The 26,655-nt window shown below is 40.0% G+C and overlaps 1 protein-coding gene across 1 annotated transcript in view; it reads left to right on the top strand.

The window, feature by feature from the left end:
• Positions 1-26,655, top strand: part of Cpq (carboxypeptidase Q) — a 324,103-nt gene that overhangs the window by 17,007 nt on the left and 280,441 nt on the right. The window contains exon 2 of the mRNA XM_051159454.1: positions 17,926-18,133. Within this exon, the coding sequence (XP_051015411.1) occupies positions 17,926-18,133 (208 nt within the window). The remainder of the gene's footprint in view (positions 1-17,925; positions 18,134-26,655) is intronic.

A 26,655-nucleotide genomic window follows, 5' to 3' on the forward strand; every position in this document is an offset into this window, starting at 1 on the left:
ACAATATGAGGAATTGTATTAAAGGCTTGCATTGTCATGAATGTTAAGAACTAAAGTCCTAAATTTTTAAACAATGTTTCAGTGTTTTGAATGTCTGATTACTAAATTTTATTTGCTAAAATTTTCCTAAGAAAAGGATTATTGCCCAGACTGTAATATGCCTATGCTGTATAAATATCACAAGGACTGGTACTCATCATAGTTGATAGTGTTCCTCTAGGCTATTGTTTTATTTATTTATAAATTAATTTATTTATTATAATTTATTCACATTGCATCCCGATTGTTATCCCCTCGCTCTTATCTTCCAGTTCCCACCCTTCCTCCTTTTCTGACATATTCCCCTCCACTAGACCTCTGATGGGGGGAAACTCCTCCCCCACCATCTCATCAGAGTCTCTCAGGTCTAATTAGCATAACCTGCATCCCCTTTCTCTGTGTGTCCCCAGGGCTGCTTCACTAAGGGGCAGTGATCAAATTGCAGGCACCAGAGTTCATGTCAGAGGCAGTCCTGTCTTTCCTCCCTCCTCACACACATGGAGAATGAGCTGTCCATCAGCTACATCTGAACAGGCAGTCTAGGTACTCTGCATGCAATGTCCTTGGTTGATGCATCAGTTTGTGCAGACCCCTGGGGTCCAGATCAACTGGCCTTAGTGTTTTCCCCATAGAGCTTCTAACCACAGAGGAATATCCAGTGTGTGAGAAACAAAGAAATGCTCTGTGTCCTAAGTCATCAGGGAAATGCAAATCAAAATGATTCTTAGATTCCGCCATATACCTATCAGAATGGCTAAGATAAAAAAAAAAAAAAAAAAAAAAACTCAGTGACTGCACATGCTGGCAAGAATGTGGAGAAAGGGTAACACTTTTCCATTGCTGGTGGGAGTACAAACTTGTACAACCACTTTGGAAAACTATCTGGTGCTTTCTCAGGACCCAGCTATTCCACTCCTGGGCATATACCCGAAAGATGCACCAGCATACAACAAGGAAATTTGCTCAGCTATGCTGATAGTACCTTTACTCATAAGAGCCAGAATCTGGAAACAATTTTGATGTTCCTCAACTGAAGAATGGATAAAGAAACCGTGGCACATGTACACAATAGAATACTATACAGCTATCAAAAACAAGGGAATTCGGAAACTTGCAGGCCAATGGATGGAACTAGAAAATGATCAGCCTCAAGGAGATAACCCAGAGCCAGAAAGACATGCTTGGTATATGCTCACTTATAAGTGGATATTAGCCCAACATAGATGTCCTCTGAGAGACTCCACCCAGCAGGGCAAGAGGACAGACTCTGCAGCCAGACTCTAGGGGAAGAGCTGTGAGTTGCATAAGAGTGGGTGAAAGGACAGGAGTGGGGTTGAGGGTGGGAAGGGTAAGATTGTCAGGAGCTTCACAAGAAGACGACCAAGGCTGATGGATCTAGATCCAGGACACCTGCATGGACTGATGCAAACAAGCAAGGACAGTGCAAACAGAGGATCTAGACCCTCTGTTCAGGTGTAGCAAATGGGCAGCTCATTCGGAGGGGGTGGGGGGCTGCCTCTGACAAGATCTCTTGTGCCTAGGATTTGATCACTTGCTCTTGGTGGAGAGGCCTTGTGGGAACACAGAGGAAGTGCCTGCCAACTGTTCAGATGAAACCTTATGGACTGTGGTCATATGGTGGGGGAGGAGGACCGCACCTGTCAGAGGTATAGGGAGAGGGACTAGATCAGAGGGGTAGGGAGGGTGGGAATAAAAAGACGAGAGTGAGGGGATTACAATCCAGATGTAATGTGAATAAATAACAATAATAATGATGATGATGATGATGATGATGATGATGATGATGATGATGATGAAAAAGCAAAAGAAAAAAGGTGCCATTATAATGGTAACTGTTACTTGGGAAATTCTTTAACAATGTACTCACATACCACGAAATCATTGATTTCAATACAGAGCCCCACTCCCCATAAGAATCTGTCTGGGGTTGCAAAGCTATAAGTATTTCTCTATTTACCCCTCAGAACTTAATTTACAATATAAAAGGATAAATACATAATTATAAAAGGGAAGGAAGCCACCAACTTTCCACATAATTAATATGCATTGAAAATATGAATGAGGATTCAGGTAGACAAAGTCTAAGATTCTGAAAACTAGAGTTACCTTGAAATTTGATTGGGATTAGTGGTAGAATCATATAGAAATTTTGCTGATGATTTTCAGCCTTTCTTAATTAAGATCCAAAGGTTCAATCTAACACGATGTCCAAACAATGGGGTTGTTTGGTGTCTGGATTAAAACTACTAGAAATGAAGTAAAATTTCTACATATTTGCAAAATTAAATTAATAGAATGGTGTTTCTTCACTATAGTGTATACCTCAAATTCCTTGGTACATGAAAGAATGGACATTTGAAGAGCCATAAACTAAACTTGACAGCACTAAGGCCAACATAAATATTTGTATCATCTATAGCCAAAGCCTAGCACCACAACCCTGGAATAAAAAAATTTGCTGAAAGCAGAGACCTCTTTGCTTCATTTATCTGTTTTATACCATCATCCAATCAATATTCAAAACACTAATTGAAAGCAAGGTTCTTTTTTTATTAATTCATTCATATTACATCTCAATCGTTATCCCAACCCTTGTATCCTCCCATTCCTCCCTCCCTCCCACTTTCCCCCTACTCCCCTCTCCTATGACTGTGAATGAGGGGGACCTTTTCCCCCTGTATATGCTCATAGGGTATCAAGTCTCTTCTTGGTAGCCTGCTATCTTTCCTCTGAGTGCCACCAGGTCTCCCTATCAAGAGGACATGGTCAAATACGGGCACCAGAGTTCATGTCAGTGTTAGTGGCCACTCTCCACTCAATTGTGGAGAATGTCCTGTCCATGGCTAGATCTGGGTAGGGATCTGATGTTTACTGCATGTATAGTCCTTGGCTGGTGCCATAGTTTGAGCAGGACCTCTGGCCCCAGATCTGCCAGTCATAATGTTCTTCTTGTAAGTGTCTAGGACCCTCTGGATCCTTCTATTTCCCCATTCTCCCATGCTTCTCTCACCTAAAGTCCCAATAGGATGTCTTCCCCTCAGTTCCACTTCCCTGGTAAGTGAAGGCTTTCATGGGACATACCCCTTGGGCTAGTGTCCAGATATAAGTGAGTATATACCATTTGACTCTTTCTGCTTCTGGGTTAACTCACTCATTATGATCATTTCTAGTTCAATTCATTTGTCCACAAATTTTGGGATTTCCTTGTTTTGTAATAGCTGAGTAGTATTCCATACTGTAAATGTACCACAGTTTCTTTATCCATTCTTCTACTGAGGGACATTTAGGCTGTTTCCATTTTCTGACTATTATGAATAAAGCTGCTATGAACATGGTTGAGCAAATGTTCTTGTTGTGTGCTGGTGCATCTTCTAGGTATATTCCAAGTGGTGGAATAGTTGAGTCTTGAGGAAGCTCTATTCCCAGTTTTCTGAGATAGCACCAGATAGATTTCCAAAGTGGCTGTACTAGTTTGCATTCCTACCAGCAATGAAGGAGTGTTCCTCTTTTTCTACATCCTTGCCAGCATGTGGTATCACTTGAATTTTTGATCTTAGCCATTCTGATGGGTGTAAGATGGAATCTCAGAATTGTTTTGATTTGCATTTCCCTGATGCCTAAGGAAGTTGAGCATTTCTTTAAGTGTTTCTCAGCCATTCGATATTCCTCTGCTGAGAATTCTCTGTTTAGTTCTGAGCCCCATTTCTCAATTGGGTTATTTGTTTTGATGGTGTTCAATTTCTTGAGTTCTTTATGTATTTTGGATATTAGACCTTTGTCAGCTGTAGGGTTGGTGAATATCTTTTCCCAGTGTGTAGGGTGTCACTTTGTTCTGTTGACAGTGTCTCCTGCCTTACAGAAGCTTCTAAGCCTCATGAGGTTCCATTTATTAATTGTTGACCTTAAGGCCTGGGCTGTTGGTGATCTGTTCAGGAAGTTGTCTCCTGTACCAATGTGTTCCAGGCTCTCCCCCACTTTTTCTTCTAACTGACTTAGTGTCTCTAGTTTTATGTTGAGGTCTTTGATCCACTTGGATTTGAGTTTGTTGGGTCTTCGTGAAGTTTAAGTATAAATGTGACTGTGGCCTCATAGAAAGAATTTGTTAATGTTCCATCCATTTCTATCTTTTGGAGTAGCTTGAAGAGTATCAGTATTAGCTCCTCTTTGAAGGTCTGGTAGAATTCTGTGCTGAAACCATCTAGCCCTGAGCTTTTTTTGGTTGGAAGACTATCATTGATTGTTTCCATTTCTATAGGAGAAATAGGACTATTTAATTCGTTGATCTGATCTTGATTCAGTTTTGGCAAGTGGAATCGATCAAGAAAATTGTCCATTTCCTTTAGATTTTCAAATTTTGTGGCATATATGCCTTTAAAGTAGGATCTTATGATTCTTTGTATTTCTTCAGTGTCTGTTGTTATGTCTCCCTTTTCATTTCTGATTTGTTGATTTGGATAGTGTCTCTCTGCCTTTTAGTTAGTTTGGCTAGCAGTTTGTCTATCATGTTGATTGTCTCAAAAAACCAGCTCCTGGTTTTGTTGATTCTTTGAATTGTTCTTTTTGTTTCTAACTTATTGGTTTCAGCTCCGAGTTTGATTATTTCTAGATGTCTATGCCTCTTCGGTGTTTCTGTTCTTTTTTTTCCCCTAGGGCTTCCATATGTGTTGTTAAGTTGCTTATGTGGGATGTTTCCATTTTCTTTTTAAAGGCACTTAGAGCTCTTAGCACCGCTTTCAATGTGTCCCACAAATTTGGGTATGTTGTTTCTTCATTTTAATTGAATTTCAGGAAGTTCTTTATTTTTTCCTTTATTTCTTCCTTGACCCAGATGTCATTAAGTAGAAAGTTGTTTAGTTTCCATGTGTGAGTAGGCTTTTTGTTATTTCTGTTGTTATTGAAGTCTAGCCTTAGACCATGGTGATCTAATAGGATACAAGGTATTAATTCAATCTTCTTGTATCTGTTGAGACTTGCTTTATGACCTACTATGTGATCAATTTTGGAGAAGGTTCCATGGGGTGCTGAGAAGAAAGTATAGTCCTTTTTGTTTGGGTGGAAAGTTCTGTAAAAATCTGTTAGATCCATTTGATTAATGACTTTGGTTAGTGATGTTATATCTTGGCTTAGTTTCTGTTTCAATGACCTATCCCTCAGTGAAAGTTGGGTGTTGAAGTCTCCCACTAGTACTGTGTGGGGATCAATGAGTGGTTTAATCTTTGTTAATAGTTCTTTTACAAATGTGGGTGCCCTTGTATTGGGAGCATAGATGTTCAGAATTGTGATGTCATCTTGGTTGATTTTACCCTTGATGAGTATGAAGTGTCCCTCCTTGTCTCTTTTGATTAATTTTGGTTGAAAGTCTATTTTATTAGATATTAAAATGGCTTCACCCGCTTGCTTCTTGTGACTATTAGCTTGGAATATTTTTTCCCAGCCTTTTACCCTGAGGTAATGTCTTTCCTTGTGGTTGAAATGTTTTTCTTGGATGCAGAAGAATGTTAGATCTTGTTTATGCATCTGCTCAGTTAGTCTGTGTCTTTTTATTAGAGAATTGAGACCATTAATGTTGAGAGATATTAATGACCAGTGACTGTTAACTCCTTTCATTTTGATGTTTGTTACAGTAGAGAATTTGTGAGATTGTGATTTTTGCGATGGTGTAGTTATCAATTTCCTGGGTAGTTTTGGTTGTATGTCATCCCTGTGGGGTGGAGTTTTTTTTTTTCTAGTAACTTCTATAAGGCTGGATTTGTGGATATGTACTGTTTGAATTTCTTTCTGTCATGGAATATCTTATTTTCTCTATCAATGGTAATTGATAGTTTTACTGGGTATAGTAGTCTAGCCTGGCATCTGTTGTCTCTTAGGGTTTGTAAGACTTCTGTCCAGGCCCTTCTGGCTTTCATGGTCTCAGCTGAGGAGTCAGGTGTAATTTTGATAGGTTTGCCATCATATGTTACTCTGCTTTTTTCTCTTGCCACTTTTACCATTTTTCTTTGTTCTGTATATTTTATGTTTTTATTATTATGTGGCAGGAGGATTTTCTTTTCTGGTCTATTCTATTTGGTGTTCAGTAGGCCTCTTGTATGTTCATATGCATCACCTACTTCAGAGTGGAAAATTTTTCTTCTATGATTTTGTTGAATATATTTTCTGTGCCATGGAGTCAGACATCTTCTCTTTCCTCAACGCCTATTATTCTCAGGTTTCATCTTCTCATGGTGTCCTTGATTTCTTGGATATTCTGTGTCAGGAACTTTTCGGATTTAGCATTTTCTTTGATGGTTGTTTCAAGTTCTATGATTGTATCTTTAATTCCAGAAATTTGTTCCTCCATTTCTTGGATTCTGTTAGACAAGGTCATCTCTTTGTTGGTTGCTTTCTTCTCTAAGGCCTCTTGGTCACATTTTTCTTCTGTGTTTTCCTTTATCATAGATTCCAATTTCATCTTTAGATCTTAAAGTTTTTTAATGATTTCCTTCATCTGTCTGTTTGTATTTTCCTGAAATTCTTCCAGTGCCTCTCTCTATGTCTCTTTTATGACTTCAACCCATTTGGTTGCATCCTCCTGCAGATTCATGTCTGTTTGTATTTTCCTGAAATTCTTCCAGTGCCTCTCTATATGTCTCTTTTATGACTCCAACCTGCTTGGTTGCATCCTCCTGCAGATTTCATTCATTGCTTCCATTATCATCTTCCTTACTAAGGACTTGAGGTTGTTTTCTTGTATTTCAGTTGTTTTTGGGTTCTCAGGGTTATTTTCTTTGGGACAGCTAGGATCTGGAGATGCTGAGCTGTTTTGAGTTTTGTTGTTTGCATTGTTATGCTGTCCTTTAGTCATTTTGCTGTTTCTGTTGATGGTGTGTGGCTTCTGGTTTCCTTCCCTGGTTGTTGAGATTGGACAATTAGTGAATGATTATAGGTTGCGTACTCTTGCCTGTGGTGATCAGGGAACTTTCCCCTGGAACAGACAGATGACCTAGTTTCCACTTCTGGAGACTTTTCTTTATACTTTAGGCTCTGGGCTGGGTCAGCCGAGGTATGCTTCTGATTGATCCCTCTCATGTTAGTGCTGAAATTCAGTCCAGCTGTTATGGGGTCTCAGATCAAGGCTGGCAAGCTCTGGATGTACAAGTTGTTTCCAGTTGCCTGCACTTACCGCGGTCCTGTAGTCAAGACCTCACACGGCTCAGACCCACTGAGCTATGGTGCCTTTTAGACCAGTGTATAGACACTTCGGGCGTGTCTAGCCTCTCCCGAGAGTGTGGGAGATCCTGCTGGGGCTGTGTGAAGTGTCCAAGCTGTGTTCTAACTGCTCTGATCTGCAGGCTCAGTACCCTGATCCCAGCTCCAATTTGGGTCTATTCTTCCCAGCGGACTGCGTGTGCTCTCACTAAGCTAGGTGGACCTAGCCACGTGGGAGAGCCTGCCAAGGCTGAGTGACATGTCCAAGCTGGGTTCTAACTGCTCGGGTCTGCAGGCTCTATCCCCTGCGTCCGACTCCAATCTGGGCCTATTTGGCCCTGCGGACTGCTCGTCGCTCTCTCTGGGCTAGGTGGACCCAGCCGCTCAGTACCCTGTGTTCAGCTCCAACTTGGGCCCGATTCACCCCCGCAGGCTGCATGTGCTGTCTCTGAGCTAGTTGGACGCAGTTGCCTGTATTTCCATGCGGCATGGGGATGCTTGGCAAGTTTGCATGGGGCAGGTGGATTGGGGCCGAGGGCAGCTTCCCCTGTTTCCCTGTGACTTCCACAGGCTCTGGCACTGACCCACACACTGAATTCCGCCTTTATCTGCCAGCTGCAGCCCGCAGGTGGGTTCTGTTCAAGTGTCTGGAGAGTGGATTCAGGACCTCCGTGGTCTGTTGGTTGACCCAGGACCAGGCCCTCCAGGAGTCTGCGCTGTGCGGAATCCCACTCATCTAAAGTTCTCTAGATTTAGCAGTCTGTGGCTCCATTCAAGTCCCTGGTCTCTGTGCAGTAGATCAGATACAGTGCTTGCTAGGTGCCGCCATCTTGGAACTTCCAGAGCAAGTTTCTTTTCTCACCCTGTAGTATGTTCTCATTTCAGATCCTTATTACCTTTATTTTAGACTTTTATAAACCCTGCCTTTCCAAAACTTTCACCACTATTGGCATCTCACTCTCCAGCTTAGCTCATTCGAAATTCTACAGTACTTCTGCTAGGAGAACATAAACTACTGAGAAAGATCTACTCCTTCCCCACTTCTCTCATTCCAAGCCTGTTTACCACTATAGACACATTCACTTTTATTTTAGACTTCATCAGTAATGGCTTTAGAGTTCTGATTCTTTTTGTCTACTAATTTTGTTCATGGTGTCTTTATTCATGCTCTTGAACATCATATCTTAAGGATTCCATTTTCCCAACTTCATCATCACAACAATTCACCAAGATCCCATTGAAAATCACCACTTTTAAGGAACAATTCATGGACTTCTTGTTTTCTGTCCTATCTTCTCACTCCTACCGCCTGTAAGGCCTACGTATATATTCAGCTCTCTCCAGGCTTTCAGGACACCCTAGGTATAGCAGTGTGAAAGACAAGTGAAACTCTATTTTGGGCTCTCTCTACTGCCCAAAGATGGTCTCCTTGGGATTTGGGATCATGTTCCTTTCAGGGAACTAGCACTGTGCCTGTCAGTATGGGAGCATAATTGGTTACTCCATGTCCCTTGATTGAAACTGCTTCAAATAAAATATCATTTTTTGGGTCTAAAGCATATCCTGAGTGTGTAACTTGACCTACAAAACTTGCTAATCCTTCCATAGTCACTGAGGAATCTAATTCTCATAGCACTCCTCCAGGACACATATGCAAAGCAATAGCTCAAAGATACTCAGGACATCTGAATAGAAATATAAACTTCAGGGATGGGAACTCAGATTCCAGAACAGAAGAACACTTGTCTAAACATCCTCCCTTTACACAAAATTCTTCATCTAGCACTGAAACAAATCAAAACAACAAGAAAATCCTAAAACTGAAAGTCACACTCCCCAAAAGTCAGAGATAAAAACATGCAAAATAGTAAGCCGTAAGAGAACTTCTTGCAGTGACATAGGTGGTTGACCCCAGAGCTGACACCTCAGCCACCAGCCCTCTGTGGCCACGGAGCCCTCAATATGTTACTAATGTGACAGAGAAACTAAATTTTTAATGCCATTTAATGATAATTGATGTATATTTACACTTAAGCAACCACATGGGATAGAGCTCTCAGTAACTACAGCTCAGACCATTAAGAAGAGCCGATAGCTGCTGGCCCCAAGGGACTTGTTAATGACAGTCTTGTAACAGATGTGAGTCATGATGATGACCTCCTTCCGAGGTCACAAACCAGGTGACAGTACTCAGCAGCCACATTTGGGAAAGCAGGGTGTGTACACAGTACCACACATCATGGGAACTTTGCCCAAATTGAATGAAATAAAATAAGGCCATCTGGGAAACTTCTCCCAGCCATGTTTTGACATTCTAGCCCAAGTGAAATTCTCAGCAGCTTACTCTCCTCCCTCTTCTTCCTTCTCTCCCATTCTACAAGGGTATTCACAGAAACCTCCAACAACAATGAAATGTCCACAACAAGGCCTGCCCTGAAGTTTCTATTCAAAACTGCATCCGATTTCCAACTCTTAGTCCACTTAGCATCCTTAATTTTGTCACAGCTCATAACTGAATCTAATTGCAACCACTATGATTATATAAGGTACATGTCAGACATTTTTGCCTTTATCATTAAGTTTTTTGAGTGTAAAATAGGACTCATATATATATATATGGCACACATATATGTGTGTACAAATGCTAAGTGGAAAAATTGCAATAGCTTACAAATGTGTATTTCTGAGGACCATTCATATTTCTCTTAATCAGAGTAAGTGCTAATATTAATGTCTATATTTGAGTGGTTATTGGTTATACAATGGTCACAATGGTCACAATGTTCCATAGCAGTTTTTCTGAGGATACTGAAGTGTAAAGAGTTAAGTTTATATAACAAGTTGATAGTAAAGCTAAAATTTGAAATTTTGGCCATTTGCATGCCAGGACCATGCACTTCCTGACAGCTGCACTTCTGTGTCCTATAATACATGTAGATTATATTAAATTAAAAGCTTAGAGTTTTCATTTTAATGAAGAATAAAAAGGAAAAAACAAACAAAGAAACACCTATATGATACCTGCCAAAGTTGACCTCAGTTTTTTTTCCAACCTATTGCTCATAAATCATGAGCTGTTACAATACATTAAAGCCCAGGAAGGCAATATGGCAGAGGGCTTCCCTCTATGACAGTCATTCTGAACCTTCCTAATGCTTTGATCCTCTAATACAGTTCCTCATGCTGTGGTCACCCCAATCATAAAATTTCTCTCATTGCTACTTCATAATTGTAATTTTGCTACTGTTATGAATTGTAATTTAAATATCTGTATTTTCTGGTGGTTTTAGTGGATCACTGTGAAAGGATTGTTCATCTTCCAAAGAAGTCGAGACCCACAGGATGAGAACCACTGCTCTACGGCAAGACTTATAAGACTGATAAAAGCTGCCATTACAAACTGTTTAGGATAATTAACTTATACAAGTTAGTGATTAATCAGTCAGAATCATGGTCATGGCAGATACTAGTCTAGTTCATCACAGAAATATACTTCCTAGATTGAACAGATAGTAAATATTTAGAAACAAACAGCATTTGCCTATTCATATTTATCATAGATAAGATAGATGATAGATAGATAGATAGATAGATAGATAGGTAGATAGATAGATATGATTATATCCTATGTAAATATAAAGACAAATGGTCCCCCCTAAACTTCAGAGACTTGCAGAATATGGCATTCAAAGATATTTTTATTAATTTAAGGCCTTTTTTTGACTTGAGACATGTTAGCTCCTGGCAATACTTCCACCTCAATGAAGATGATGAACATTATAAAAATCTCCTTTTGAAGATAGCTTCATTAATAAAAAACTAGCCAGTGGGCAAAAGGGCCCCAGCTTTCTCTAGGCAATATACTGTCCAAAATGGACAAGACTTGGACTCAAGCTAACTTGACTGACAATATCTGCCATGATATGGTAAGCAAATCCTTCATATTTCCTACTTTACAATTATGTCTGCCAGGTATATGGGGCCAAAAGGCTGAAGATGATACTCCAATATTATATAGAGAGAATGGGTGACTTTACTAGACAGCAAACAGTCTCTGTCATCTCTTAGTGTTGGAAGCTGCATGCCTGCACTTCCTACTTAAGTACTAATCTTATTCTTTCAAGTCTCTGATGGGGTTGAAGATGAGATAGTTATAGTTTCACAGTTAGGTTTAAGTTGTTTAGGATTTTTAAAAAAAAGTTTTGATATCTAGAAAGATGTTTTAAAGTAAATAAATACAAGATACGATGGAGAATAATTTAGACACAAAACTTTAGACTCACCTAGATAGAATAGATAGTATTTTCTCCAAGTTTACCAAATACAAATAAGCTAAGCATTTTGAATATAACTTTAACATTCTTTATTGTTTCATAACTGTTCTACTGTATTTAGTTTATTATATATAAATAAATAAAGTCCATATGCATTTGAAAAAAGAATGATGAAAGGGATTATGGACATTGAATTCCAAAGAGACCATGGAAATGACAAAAATACCAAGAGTGCCTCTCTTGCTTACCATTATGTTCCAAAGATTACAGAATTTTTCAGAATCCTTTTTTTTCACACCTTATTTTCTTATTCAAAATTTCTAAGCCATTTACCATACCTGTAAAGCATAATGCTCACCATGTGGCTCTGGCTAGAGTCACCTGTTCTGAGGAAACAGACATAGACTGGCCAATTCTCCATCTCTTCTGAATGCTTCCTCTCAAGAACAGTTTAAAAAAGAAGACAATAGTGTTTTATGATGGTTTCTACCATATAACCAAAATCTATGTCTCTAGGCCTTAAGACAGGTGACTCAATGTGGGTTGTGTAAAAAAATGGTTCTGATTTTAGAAGACTTACCCACACAGGAAACAGTCCAACCCCACCTACCCAAAGGGAAGTCCAGCTTCTTGCCCTTACTATGTGATCTCCTCTTGGGTAATAATCCAAGATAAATAAATCCCTGGAATGGGTGGCCTTTCCTGAGATCACAGTCATGGAGACAGGAAAACAGTTGTTTTTCAAAAGTCAATGTTTGGCTTAAAGAAGTAAGTAAACTGAAATTTTATAGCAAAGCAGACAAAAGATAGCCCTTTTCTTTACAAACTATATGATATACAACATACTTTACCAGGAAGAACACCCTTAAAGCTTCACATTAACAAGTTACAGGCCTTCTACAAGGTCATGATTTCATGCTGGACATTAAAGACAAAAGAAAGATTCTATACTTAGGACTATAGAATCTAGAAAAGAAAGTTAACAATTTTTAGAAGACTATCAAGTGCCTGATAAATGAAAAATATAAATGAAAACTTCTCAAACTCGTAACAAGTCTGACAGGAGGAATTTACAAAGTTTCCTATAAGAAACTTTGAGGGCTTGAAACAGTTCCAGTTAACTGAAAATGGCTGAAAATTATAAAAAATGTTTAAAAATATGTAAAACTTTTATATCTTTGGTTGTGAGCTTAGCCTTTAATAGCTGAGCCATCTCAGGGAACTAGGTTGGAGAGGGTATAGGAGAGAGGAATGAGGATGGGGATCATTTGTGGGGAGAATAAGGGTGAGAGGTGAGAGGGTTGGGAGTGAGAAGGGAAGCCAAGGGGGACATCTCTGAGATAAGCTGGAGACCTGTGACAGGTCTGGGAGGATATGAGGATGACTCTAGCTGAGACTCCTAGCAGCAAGGGACATAGAGACCTCCTAGCCAGGCGGGTACTCCAGTGGAAGGAAGGGGCCACCCACCAAACCACTCACAAACCCTTAGACCTGAAATTTACCCTGCCTATAAGATACACAAGGATAAAGATGGAGCAGAGATTGAAGGAATGGCCAACTATGGCTGGCCCAACCTGAGTCCCATCACTTAGGAGAAAGCCAGCCCTCACCCTTATTAATAATACTTTGCCATGCTTGCAGACAAGAGTCTAGTATGTCTTCTGAGAGTCTCCACTCAGCAGCACATCAAAATAAATGCTGAAACCCACAACCAAACTTTAGCCAGAGCTCAGAAAGTCTTGTGGAAAAGTTGGAGAAAAGCTAGAAGGACCTGGAGGCGATAAAAACTCTACAAGAAGACCAACAGAGTCAACTAACCTAGGCCCATGGGGCCTTTCAGAAACTGAAACACCAACCACAGAGCATGCATGGTCTGGACCTAGGCCCCTGACACATATGTAACTGAAGAGGAGCTTGGCCTTCATGTGCCAAGTGGGGTAGGGGTTGTCTATGACATGGACTGTGTTACTTGCTTTTGGATCACTTTCCCGTATCTGGGCTGCCTTGTCTGGCCTCAGAGGAAGAGGATACACTGAGTCTTGATATGACTTGATGATCTGTCTATTGGGAAGAGTAGGGTATTGAAGTTTCCCATTATTAATGTGTAGGGTTCAATGTTTGATTTAAGCTTTAATAAAATTTTCTTTATGAATGTAGGTGCTCCTACATTTGGGGTATAGATGTTCAGAATTGAGATATCATCTTGGTGTGTTTTTCCTTTGATGAGTATGAAGTGTCCTTCTTTTGATTAGTTTTGGTTAAAAGTCTATTTTATTAGATAATAGAATGGCTACCCCAGTTTTCTTCTTGGGTCTATTTGCTTGGAATACAGTTTTCTAGCCCTTTACTCCAAGGCAATGTCTATCTTTATTGCTGAGGTGTGTTTCTTTTATGCAGACGAATGATGGGTCCTGTTTTTGAGTCCATTCTGTCAGCCCTTGTCTGTTTACTGGGGAGTTGAAGCCATTGATGCTGAGAGCTATTAATGACCAGTGGTTGTTAGTTTCTGTTATTTTGATGTGGGTAATGGGACACACACACACACACACACACACACACACACAGAGAGAGAGAGAGAGAGAGAGAGAGAGAGAGAGAGAGAGAGAGAGAGAGAGAGAGAGAGAGAGAGAGAGAGTTTCCTTTCGTTTGGATTTGTGGATGAAGGATTATTTGTTTCCTCTGTTTTCCTGAGTGGAGTTAAACTCCTTGGGTTAGAATTTTCCTTCTAGTATCTTCTGTATGGCTTGATTTGTGGTTAGGTACTGTTTAAACTTGGTTTTGCCATGGAATATCATGTTTTCTTCATGCACTGTAATTGAAAATTTTGCTGGGTATAGTAGTCTGGGTTACATCTGTGGTCTCTTAATGTTTGCATGACATCTGTCCAGGCCCTTCTGGATTTCCTAATCTCTGTTGAGAGGTCAGGTGCAATTCTGAAGTGCTTGCCTTTATATGTGACTTGGCCTTTTTCTCTCACAGCTTTTAATATTCTTTTTTTTTTTTGTTCTATACATTTAATATTTTTATTATTATGTGGCAGGGGGATTTTCTTTTCTGGTCAAATCTATTTGTAATTCTTTAGGCTTCTTGTATGTTTATGGGCATTTCTTTCTTTAGGTTGGGGAAGTTTTCTTCTATGATTTTGTTGAAAATGTTTTCTGGGTCTTGGAACGTAGAATCTTCTCCTATTTCTATTACTTTTTAGATTTGGTCTCCTCATAGTGTTCCAGATTTCTTGAGTTTTGTGTCATGAACTTTTTATTTTTAATGTTTTCTTTGACTGATGTATTGATAATGTTGATCATGTCTCCCATATTTGAGATTCTTTCTTTCATCTCTTCAATTTGGTTGGCACTGCGTGTGTCTGTGGTTCTTGTTTTCTTCCCTATGTTTTACAACTCTAAGATTGCCTCAGATTGCATTTTCTTTGTTGCTTCTAATTCCCTCTTTAGAACTTGAATAGTATTCTTTCTTTCTTTCTTTCTTCTGTTTGATTGAATTTTCCTGTAATTATTTATAGGACTTATTCAAGTCCTTCATCTGAATGTATTTTCCTATAATTCTTTATAGGATTTATTCAATTCCCTTCATCTGTGTCAATGTATTTTCCTGTATTTATCTGAGTGATTTATTTCCTCTTTCAGGCTTCTATCATTTTCATCACCTCAGATTTAAAGTCATCTTCTTGTGTTTCATAGGTGTTCATATCTCCAGGGCTTGCTGTGGTAGGTTCACTGGCTTCTGAGTTATGTTGCTTGTCTTCTTGCACTGGTCTTTAGCCATCAGGTTGTCTCTAGTGTTAGCAGACATAGAGGTTCCTCCAATGAGGTTGCTGTCTGTGTCCCACATGAGCCAGGCAGGTTGAGAGCAAGCAACAGGAGCTCCAAGTTGTTTGCTAGGGTTCCCCAGAGGCCTCCTCAGGACAGTGGATGCTGGAGTCTACCCCACAGCTCAGCTCTGCTGGGTTCCCTGTCTGTATCCCAGTTGGGTCAGGCAGAAGAGGAGCAGGCTGAGAGAGTTCTAAGCCTAAAGCTGCTCAGGTGCCCCACATTCCTTTCTGCTGGGCAGAGAGAAATCTGAGCCCAGAGCTACTTGTGGCATGGCAGCTAATGTAGATTGTGGCTGGTTCCCAGACTCAGCTCTGCCTTTCTGCTTTGTGTCCAACATGGGCCAGGTAAGTAAACAGGGCTCTGCCCATCTACTCTGTGTTCCAAATGGGCCAGGCCATTAAGCAGCTAGGGGAGAGGCTATGAGAAATCCATGCCCAAATCTGCTTGGGTGCCCCACAGATCTTAAGATGGCAGCAAATGTAGGTTGTGGCCCACACCAGACTCAGCTCTGCCTAGCTTCTCTGTGTCCCAGATGGGCTAGGCTGTTAAGCAGCTGGTGGGCAGAGAGAGATCGATCCAAGCCCAAAGTTGCTCCAGTGCCCCACAGACCTCAAGATGGCAGCTAATGTGAGTTGTGGCCCATTCATACTCAGCTCTGCCTGTCTGCTCTCTGTCCTAGATGGGTCAGGCCAGTAAGCTTCAGACGGGAAGAGAGAGATCTGAGCTCAAAGCTGCACTAGTGCTCCACAGTCTTTCTTGAGATGGCATGGGTCCACTTATCTGCTCTGTGTTCCAAAAGGGCCAGGCTGGTAAGCAGCTGCCGGGCAGAGAGAAATCTGAGCCCAAAGCTGCTTGCAGCATGGCAGCTAATGTAGATTGTGGCTGGTGCCCAGACTCAGCTCTGCCTGTCTGCTCTGTGTCCAAGATGGCCAGGCCAGTAAACAGCAGGTGTGCAGAGAGAGATCTGAGCCCAAGGCTGCATGAGTGTCTCACAGTTCTTCTTAAGATGGCTGCTATTGTCACTTGTCCCCAGGGAATTTTCTGTGGGTTACCTGGGTATTTAATGCTTTGACACACCCATGGTCTACACAGTATGAACCCCGCTCACCTGGTAATCAGCAGCACTTGTGTTTTGTAGCTCTCAGTTTAGTCTTTAGCTCACTGCTTAGTTGTGGCTGTCCTGCTGATCAGGCGTGGTGTGTGATCAGTGCTGCCATTTGGGATCATAATGGCGTCTTTTAAACTTTCAAAATAAAGCAATTCCTCAGGAAAAAACCCAACACCCTAATTCTCAAGTTTATAATATTAAGACAATATAGCAGATACATTCTTGTCACATCAGATTTTACTGATATATTTAATGATTGTATACCTAAGGCCGTAGAGTAATAGATGTCAGGGCCTGTGACCATAGCTTAGCATTTAAGTGTTTGCCTAGCATAGGTCTTAAATTCAATTTGCAGCATATACATAAAGCAAAACCAGAATAGATGTCTTTTACTTAGATTTAGCCATGTGTCTTTCCTCTCTGAATGTATGTGAGTGTATAGGTGAATTTGCATTACTTATGTGTGTACATATGCATATGTACATGCAGGTATGTATGTGTATGTATTGTATGCCTGCACATGTGTGTGAGTGTGTAGGTGTGTATATGTGCCTGTGTGTATGCGTGTATGTATGCATGTGTTTGCATGAATTCTTGGAAGATCAAAATCTCTCTTCCTTTAATTGAAAAGGTATGGTAAAGTGGGAAAGAGGTATGAGGAAGTGGGCACAGAACAAAGAGATATTTTTTGGTGATTAATTATTTCAAGTTGTGAAGCAGAAGCTGTTTCCGCATCCTTTTGGGGGTGTTTTTAATCCAAAGTAGGAAAGAAAACAAGCTGACTTTCATTGTTCTGAGAAAAGGCACATTGTTTGCTTAAAGTTGGGTTTATGAAAACATTGTCCTCTAAGAGCGTTCGTCCCAGGCCGCTTACACCTGTGACAGTTGATTAGTAACATATCAAAATAGCATTATGAAGGGATAAATACATGTTTCATTAATGCTAAGATTTGTAAAGATATAGATCAGTGGTTAAGAGCACTGGCTGCTCTTTCAGAAGTCCTGAGTGTAATTTCCGCCAACCAAATGGCGGCTCATAACCATCTATAATGTGATCGGGTGCCCTCCTTCATTATGGAAGCATGCATTCAGGCAGAACATTGCTTAGGTAATAAATAAATAAATCTTTGACATAAATAAATAAATGGTGTCCTCTGATGAAATCCATGATTTCTTAGGATAGGATAGTATGGAAAGGTTTCTTTCAGGCAACTTCTGACTTGATGAAAACTGGTGGAGTGAGTTGAAAAACATTGAGTTGTATGTTATGTTATTTTGAATGTCTTGTCTCCCTCTTGGGCAGCTGACTAACTTTGCATTCTTGCTCCCATGGTTACTAGCTCTCACTCTTCAATCTTCTGTACTCAGTTTGTCAGATGTAGGCTGCAGAACATGTGTGACCTTTTGTGTGCCAATTCCACCTGGCTGATAGGAAATCATAAGTTAATTGTTTGACTTTTACCTCTAGGCATCACGGCAGAAGTGCTGGTTGTGACCTCTTTTGATGAACTTCAGAGAAGGGCATCAGAGGCAAGAGGGAAGATCGTTGTTTATAACCAGCCTTACACTGGCTACAAGACAACAGTGCAATACCGTATGCAGGGAGCTGTGGAGGCGGCCAAAGTGGGGGCTGTGGCATCCCTCATCAGATCAGTAGCCTCTTTTTCCATTTACAGGTGAGTTGCAACGTTTGTTTGAAATATGTTCAAAAATTCATTTTCCAGGGACAAGAAGATGTTATGAAATAAAAACAAACCACCGAAATGAAAGTACTGATAGCCCGTGGAATTTCTTCTCCATTCCACATTTGGTAATTTGATTGTAATATTTTCTTTGGCCTTTTTAGGATTCCAAGCATCCTTTATGAATTTCTCTGGAAGTTTTTCCACATTCAAAATGATCCCATAACATTCTTTCTATAATTAACATACTGTGTGTTTCATTGGAGGAAAAAGTGAGTTCATGTCTGTGTTTCATCCAAGATTCCTAATGACCACAGATGAGGCCAGGCTGTTTTTCATGTTGCTACAGAAGTGAAATAAAACCAGAGTGGTTGACGTGATGGGGAATGTTTCTCATGTCACAGAAGGAAGCCTTTCTGGATGCTGTGTGAACTCCTTGTATGTGTCTTTACCATCTCTGACCCTGGAATTCTCCTATACGGACAAGCAAATGAGTATAAGTACACAAAGTGATTTTTAGCCTAAATGAATTAAACGTGTGAAATACTTGGTTTTGTGTATATGTCTGTATAAATAAATGGTGGTGTTGTCTCAGGACAGTGGAAGGCTTGTCTTTTTCAGAATCTGTTGAGATGAAAACAACATATTTATTTATCTTCAATTACTTTAAATATTTTGTGTGTATAGTGTTTGCCTGTATGTATGTATTTTGGAACTGGAATTACAGATGGTTGTGACCTGCCTTGGGGGTATCTGGTCATCTACAAAAGTTGTAAGTTCTCTTAAGCCCTAAGACCCTACTTTTAATTTCTAAGAGGTATATTTCTGCCCTCCACCTCCAGGGTTTTGCTATGTGTCCAATCTGAAATTGAACTACTGAACTCAAATGATTCTCCTGTTCCAGTCTCCTGAGTAGGTGAAACTGCCAGCATGTTCTCACTTTTTAGACCAAGGTGCTTCATTGAATCCTAGCCCTAGAAAGAAATTCATCATTGCAATGGATAAAAGCTCTAAAAACTGACCTGTGTCTATTTGGCCTGATTTAATAGCACCGTCACACACTGATATAAATAAAATACTTTAGAAATGTAGATAAAAGAATCTATTTAATGCAGTGTCTAAGATGTCAAAAATGTGAAAGCAATTGCAAAAAATTTATTCAGATTCCAGAACTGGATTTTCGCTTCTGTTCTAAAGGAAAACTGTATTCTTCATAACTGTTTTTTGGAGCTGAAGACACAGCTGTCTGACCTTAATTAGTACTCTTCACTCCTTAAAATAAAGTCAGCAGCTGGGATTTGCAGTCAGAAAACAGTTGTACAGAAGTACAAAGTGAAGAATGGAGACTGTTTTTATTTTACAGGGATAAGATGTTTTCCCAGAGGAGCAGGATAGTACAGGTTAAAAGTCGCCCACAAGAAAGTTCTAGTTACACTAGCATCACAGAGCTAAAAATAATGCTCTTTGTAAAGTCTTTAATGGCTTCAAGACTGTTGAAATAATGATTGGATCATATCCTTTTGGTTGGTTAATCTTCCCAAGAGAGAAATCCAAACATGGCTAGCTTGCTTTTCAGAATACCTCAGCTACTCCTTAGAATAACAGACTCAGCAATCTGTGGTCATTCACCCTGATTTCACTTGTCATGAAGCATAAATTATGGAATGAGGCTATTGCTGTGTGAAACTGGAACATAGCCAGGATCTTTATATAAGAACTGCAACTCATAAGACTAACGTGTTCCCTGATGACTTACTGTGCACTTATCCACCAGGGCTCATTGGCTTGTTTTTTGTTTGTTTGATTCTTGCTTTTTTTTTTTTTCCCTCTCAGCATAATAAAGACATCTGGAAACCTAGGCTGTATCCTAGCATGAGAATTTCCCAGCAAGGGCCTTCTGTATGTTAGACTTTAAAACTTGGGGTCAGCAACTTTTACTGTGTAAAAGCAACTTTTCTTCATGTGTCTGGATCTGGACTGATTACAACTTTTCATGAGCTTTTATAGTTAACTATATTTCACTGGCCTGTTAATGCTATCACCCCATTTGGACAATGTATAGGAATATAAATATAATACTGGCCATGACAAACCATGTCTTTGAGTACCTTCACACATGCCACGTTACTTATGGTGACACCAACCTGAAGGACCATGCAGATGGGGCATCATTTTCTCCATTTCTTGGTAGAAAAGTAAACATTCAGAAAGTTGTATACATTAGCATATTTACTTCTTTCACCCTGAAAAATAAAAATCAAGATGATACAAAAATCTCTTTGTTCCCTCATAACTTGTTCTACAAACCCAGTTTCTGTACATCCATATTTTATATTTCTATCTGTAATTCCTATCCTTCATCCACCACAGAGTACTTTAGTGTGTCTTTTGTGCATACTAGGAAGGAACTTGTTAGAATCACAAGTATCCCTCAATTTCTCAAATACACTGGACGTTCAGGACTTTTTCTTCAAATATATCTCTCCTTATGTGCCTCTTTCCCCCATGCCTCTCATTCTTCTGTGCCCCCCTCATTATCTCCCTCTCTCCTCTATCTTCTTACCTCACTCTGTCCCTCCCTCTCCTTGTGTACCCCCTCCATAACTCCGCCTTCTTCCCCATTTTCCTCCCTTCCTTCATCCCTCCCTCCTTTTTACCTCCCTCTCCCTAAGTCTCTCTCTTCCCCAATGTCCTTCCCTTTTTCTATGATTCCTCTTCCCCATCCCCCTCTATCCTTGAGTCCTGTTTCCCCCTTCCCCCCCTTCATCTCCCCTCTTCCTATGTTCCTCTCTCCCCCATTTATATCTCCATGTCATTTTCTGCCTCTATGCCCCTCTTGCCCCCAGGGTCCTCTCTTTCCCTATGTCTCTCTCATCCAACTGCTCCTTCCTCTCCATTTCTTTTTCTCTTCATCTTCATCTCTTTTTTTCCTTATTTCTTTAGCCATAGAATCAAACATTCTATCTAAGTATTTTCTGTCAATTCTTTATAAATATTATGCCATGAGCTCAAGGCCCATGTATCTACCTACCCAATGATTCTTCTCTGGGTGTTCTAGGTCGCTGCCAATTTTAGTGTTTTCAAAAACTTCTGTCTTGCCCATCACATAGCCCTTAATTACACTTTTTTCCCCTTGTTTTCATTTCTAGTAGTCAACACGAATCTTAGCTTCTCCCCCGTGTCAAGCATTTCAGCAGATGCTAGTAGAACCGCCCCAATCCCCAGCACCTCTTTAGAAGTTTGCATATTTACAATTTCCTAACATTGCATGTTTTCTCTGCTCTCCTCCATGTTTTACTGTCACACTCTATCCTTTATGTTCATCTTAGGCCTTTCCTCTGGAGCACATTCTCTGATTCTCAGTCATAGTCCAGGTGATCTATCTTTTTTGGGGGGCACATCATCCTGTGTGCCCTCCATATCTGATGTACTGGAGGCAGTTTTGATGTGCACTTTGATAGCACACACCACTGCTAACAAGCAGCAGCTTTACATCTTGTCACTTAATGCAACAGAAGTCTGCTTATTGCTCACAAAGCAGTTAGCACAAGGCAGCCACTTCTTTCCAGCTTGTAGCTCTACATCTCTGAGACCTAAGACTTATGCAGGGAGCTGAACAAGAAGCTGATAGCCTAGAGGGAGGATTTTCCATGCTTATTTCTATATAGGCCTAAATATAGCATATCACCTTCACTCATTTTCTGTTTTCCAGGATGCCAATATATGGACTCTAAGAAATCTAGTTTCTCTTCTTGCCCAAGTACAATGCATTTGGCAAAAAACTTTTCAGTTTGCCCAATTGACTGACTGTACTATGCTCTAAGTTCTCAGCCATTTGATATTCCTCTGTTGAGAATTCTCTGTTTAGTTCTGAGCCCATTTCTCAATTGGGTTATTTGGTTTGGTGGTGTTTAATTTCTTGAGTTCTTTATATATTTTGGATATTAGACCAGCTATTCCACTCCCTGGACTATAAACAGAAAATGCTCCAGCACACAACAAGAAAATTTGCTCAAACCATGTTCATAGCAGCCTTATTCATAACAGCCAGAACATGGAAACAGCCTAAGTGTCCCTCAGTAGAAGAATGGGTTAAGAAACTGTGGTACATTTACACTATGGAATACTACTCAGCTATTAAAAACAAGGAATTCCAGAAATTTGTGGACAAATGGATTGAACTAGAAATATCATAATGAGTGAGTTAACCCAGAAGCAGAAAGAGTCAAATGGTATATACTCACTTATATCTGCATACTAGCCCAAGGGGCATGTCCCATGAAAGTCTACACTAACCAGGAATCTGGGACAGAGGGGAGGACATCCTATTGGGACTGTGAGAGAAGCATGGGAGAATGGGGAAATAGAGGGTCCAGAGAGTCCTAGAAACCTACAAGGAGAACATTATGGTGGTCGGATCTAGGCTCAGGGGTCCTGCTCAAACTATGGCACCAGCCAAGGACAATATGTGCAGTAAACTTCGAAACCCTACACAGATCTAGCCAATGGGCAAGACATTTTCCACAGTTGAGTGGAGAGTGGCAACTGACTCTGACATGAACTCTGGTGCCCCATATTTGACCATGTCTCCTGGACTGGGAAGCCTAGTGGCACTCAGAGTAAGGACAGCAGGCTACCAAGAAGAGACTTGATACCCTATGAGCATATACAGGGGGAAAGAGGTCCCCCTCATTCACAGTCATAAGGGAGGGGAGTAAGGGAAAAATAGGAAGGAGGGAGGGAGGAATGGGAGGATACAAGGGATGGGATAACAATTGAGATGTAATATGAATAAATAATACAATATATTTAAAATAAAAATAAATATCTTTTATGAAAAAATATTTATAAACAGTGATGTTTCGACTTGGTGATTAGAAAAAAAAATTCCTTTTTCTTGGGCGAGGTTTTTCCCTGCAGCTCTATGAGAGAAGCTGGAAGTAGACTCCATTAGGAATGCAGCAGAAGACTTCCAGGGAACAGGATAAGCATTGCAATTCATTGATGTTTACCTTCACCATTAAAGAGTCCTCACAAGACATTTGGCCACTTTGAACAGAATTTACTGTAACCACTAATGCCAGCACCCATTTTGGAAAAACATGTGACCACGTGATGAACTCAGAAGACAGCCCATTGCTTTCTGACAGCTCACCTCCAAGCTCTTATTTTTGTCTTAACTACCAGGATTAGAGCTTCTGTGCTCAGTTTACTCCAAAAAGGATACTTTTCATTTTATTGATGTTTTTGTAATGATCTGACCTTTCATTCCCCATTGAGCTAATAAGATCCTTTCAGTTTTTCTAAATGTTAATATCTCATATTTTTATGAAAATATTGTAATAATAAGTATAACTACTTGTAGAGAAGTTCTAAAGAATAAAGCAGCATTATGAAACCATTTGTCTTAGGTTACTTCTGAAATTTACCATATTTTAATTAAATGGTTACCGAGAATTTACTCAAAATTACTTAAATTTCTTAGGCACTAATGGTGATAAGGACAGGGTAGTCATATTTCCTCTCTCTCCATCTCCCTCTCCTTTCTCTCTGTCTCTCGCTGTTTTTATGTCTCTGTCTCTCTTTTTCTCCTCTCTCTATCACTCTCCCTCTCTCTCTCTTTCTCCCTCTCTCTTACTCCATTTATCCCCCATCTGCTGTGTGTGTGTGTGTGTGTGTGCACATGCATGTGCATGGGTGTGCATGCACATATATGAAGATGCACAAGAATGTGTGCATAGCACATATGTATAGATGTTAGAGGACAGTGCCTAGGTTGTACCTTTGGAACTATATCTCAGGTAGGCATTATCTGTACTTTTTGAGGGGCAATCAGGGTCTTTCATCACTCTGGAACTTTCCAAATGAACTGAGATGGCTGGCCAGGAAGCTTCGGGTACCCATTTGTCTTTTCCTTCCAGCCTTGGAATTCTAAGCATGTATCTTCATGCCTGAAATACTCACAAGGCAAACATTTCAGTGGTGGCACTATCTTCTAAGTGTCAGTCACCATTATACTGTTGTTGTTCCTTCAGAAATATTCTATCTACTCAGGCAGATAGGCTCAGATGATTAGTCAAATGGATTTGATATGTTGTGTGAAGCCTGGTTAGGAGAAAGAATGGAGGAAGACTGATCACAAACTGAATTCTGTGGTGTTATTGTGATAAGGCTCTGTAAAGGTTGAAAGTGTCTTAACTAACCCTGTATGGGATGCAATAGAAGTAGAAACTGAGATTTACATTTTAGAAGTTCAGAGTGTTATTGACCTATCAAGCTACACAGCTTATGAAGAACTGGATTAAAACTCATATCCTCTTGCTCTGATCTCTGTGATTACTGTATCATATCCGTCAATCTGAGAAGCTAATGCTGTAGGAGTCTAGAGGAGATTAAAAGGAATCTGAGGATGTATCCTTGGTGTGTCATCTACAAGGTGGTATAGAGGCATTCTATGTAAGATCAAGGCAACAAATTGGAGTGCACAGTGTATTAGGGTGATATTCAGGTGAGCCAGTTTAGTTGGAGTCAATGCTACTCAGGGATTGGAGAAATATAGTTTTTACAGTGAGCAGAAGAGAAAAGATTTAAATAATCCAGAATATCAGATTGGCAAACTTTCAGTTTAATGAAGAGGAAATGAATGCGTTGACACCGTCTTTTCAGTTTCCAGTTTCCAACTTTGCTGAAATATAGAACTTTAGGCTCTACTGTGACCCATTAAATTGAAAAGCCTGGGGTTGAAGTCCAGCACATGGCTTAGCAAGCCGTCCAGATTCCTGATGCACATTAACATTAACTATCGAGTTAGAAATGGCATCCTGCATGTGTGACTTTGCTCCCTGGAGAAGGAGAGTTGGAATGCTCTAAGTACAGACTGAAAGGAGTCATAAATGACAGGCAGGGGAAGCAAGAGACTATGAAAACATTCAGGTCCAAACCTGATAGCCAGTTTGATTTCAGGTGGAAGAAGGAGGCCAGGTTCACAAGCCAGGACTGAAATGTTATGAGGTCAGTCTACTCTCAGCTCAGTTAAGGATTTTCTGAAAAATTATACATAATACAACACTGGGGTTTGTGGATCCTAAAGTAAAGCCAGATCTGGTGACATACCTACCATACTCTGTAGGAAAATGTTAGCCAACCAAGTTAACCCCATCCAATTCCTTTCTGATAAGGCATGTGCCCATGGTGCCCACTGTCCGTACCCTTTGTCAGTACCTCATTTTCTTGTTGTTGTTTTTTGTTTGTTTGTTTTGGGATTGGGGTTTTGTTTTTGTTTTGTTTTTGTTTTTGTTTTGGTTGTTTTGGTTTTGTTTTGTTTTTTCTGCCTCATTGATCTTATCTGGGTAGTGGCTATAGATAGTTTTCTTTACAACCTTTATTCTAAGGATGCCTGCCTGGGATGATGCAATGGTTTAAGCTTTAGAGGGAAACCTAACCATTTTTACTTTTAGACATTTTGAGTTTTGAGATAAGTGTAAAATAGTCCCATTAAGCTGATCCTTGCATTTTTGTAAGAAAAACATTGCAACATCTCAGACTTTCTACTCTCCTCTTGTCTCTGTTTTGGATCACTCAGAACAATTTAACATTCAAGACTGGCTTCCTTACTATGCTCTTTGGGACTTTTGCCTTCTGCTTTCTTCAAATGTTATCTGAAGAATGTAAAGTAATTTTTTATGTTATCCCAAGTAAAATATAATTCAACATGTGATTCTATTCAGGAAAAATTGTTGTACTTTTGTTGTCAAATATACTTTTTTCCTTACTTATCTTCTGCATTGCCCTAGACAATAGAACAGACTTTAAATTTTAGTCAGCCAAGGCAGCAAAAGGCTCTCCATTATATTGCTGTGATAACTGTATGACTATACAGGGTAAGGATTCACTGAAGTGGGATGAGATACAGAGAAACTCAGCTTCATAAGTATGATCTGCTCATGTTTGCATTGCTTGGTCTTTGTGTACAACATTGATTGTCAACCTGTGGGTTGCAACCCCTTTGGGGATGACATATCAGATATTAGCAAAATTACTGTTATGAAGTGGCAACAAAATAACTTTATTGTTGGGAGTCACCACAGCATGAGGAACTAGATTAAAGGGTCAGAGCATTAGGAGGGTTGAGAGACACTTGTGTACTTGCCTAAGATGTTATGGAATACTCAGCTGTGGCGAGAGGTGAGTAAATCCAGGTGATGTTTATGGAGTGTCAGAGAGAGGGAGTATGCTATACCATCTGGCAAGAAAGAAGTGGAAGAGTGTATAAACCAATCTCTATAATGATACTTAATTAATACAGAGTCAATAAATGACATAACTGAAGAACTGGTTGTGTTATATCACGGAGTTAAATAGTTTCAAGAAGAGTGCTGATTAAAGCCATTACAATTTATAAAACATTCTTCATCTTAAGAAAGTGCCTTGATGAGATTTCACATGAACATTTTTGTAATCAGGAGGCCAGCAGAGGTGAAATGTCTTAAGAGGTCTATTTTGAAAGCCAGTTATTC

The sequence above is a fragment of the Acomys russatus genome, chromosome 17 (genome assembly GCF_903995435.1).
Source record: "Acomys russatus chromosome 17, mAcoRus1.1, whole genome shotgun sequence".
Lineage (NCBI taxonomy): Eukaryota > Metazoa > Chordata > Mammalia > Rodentia > Muridae > Acomys > Acomys russatus.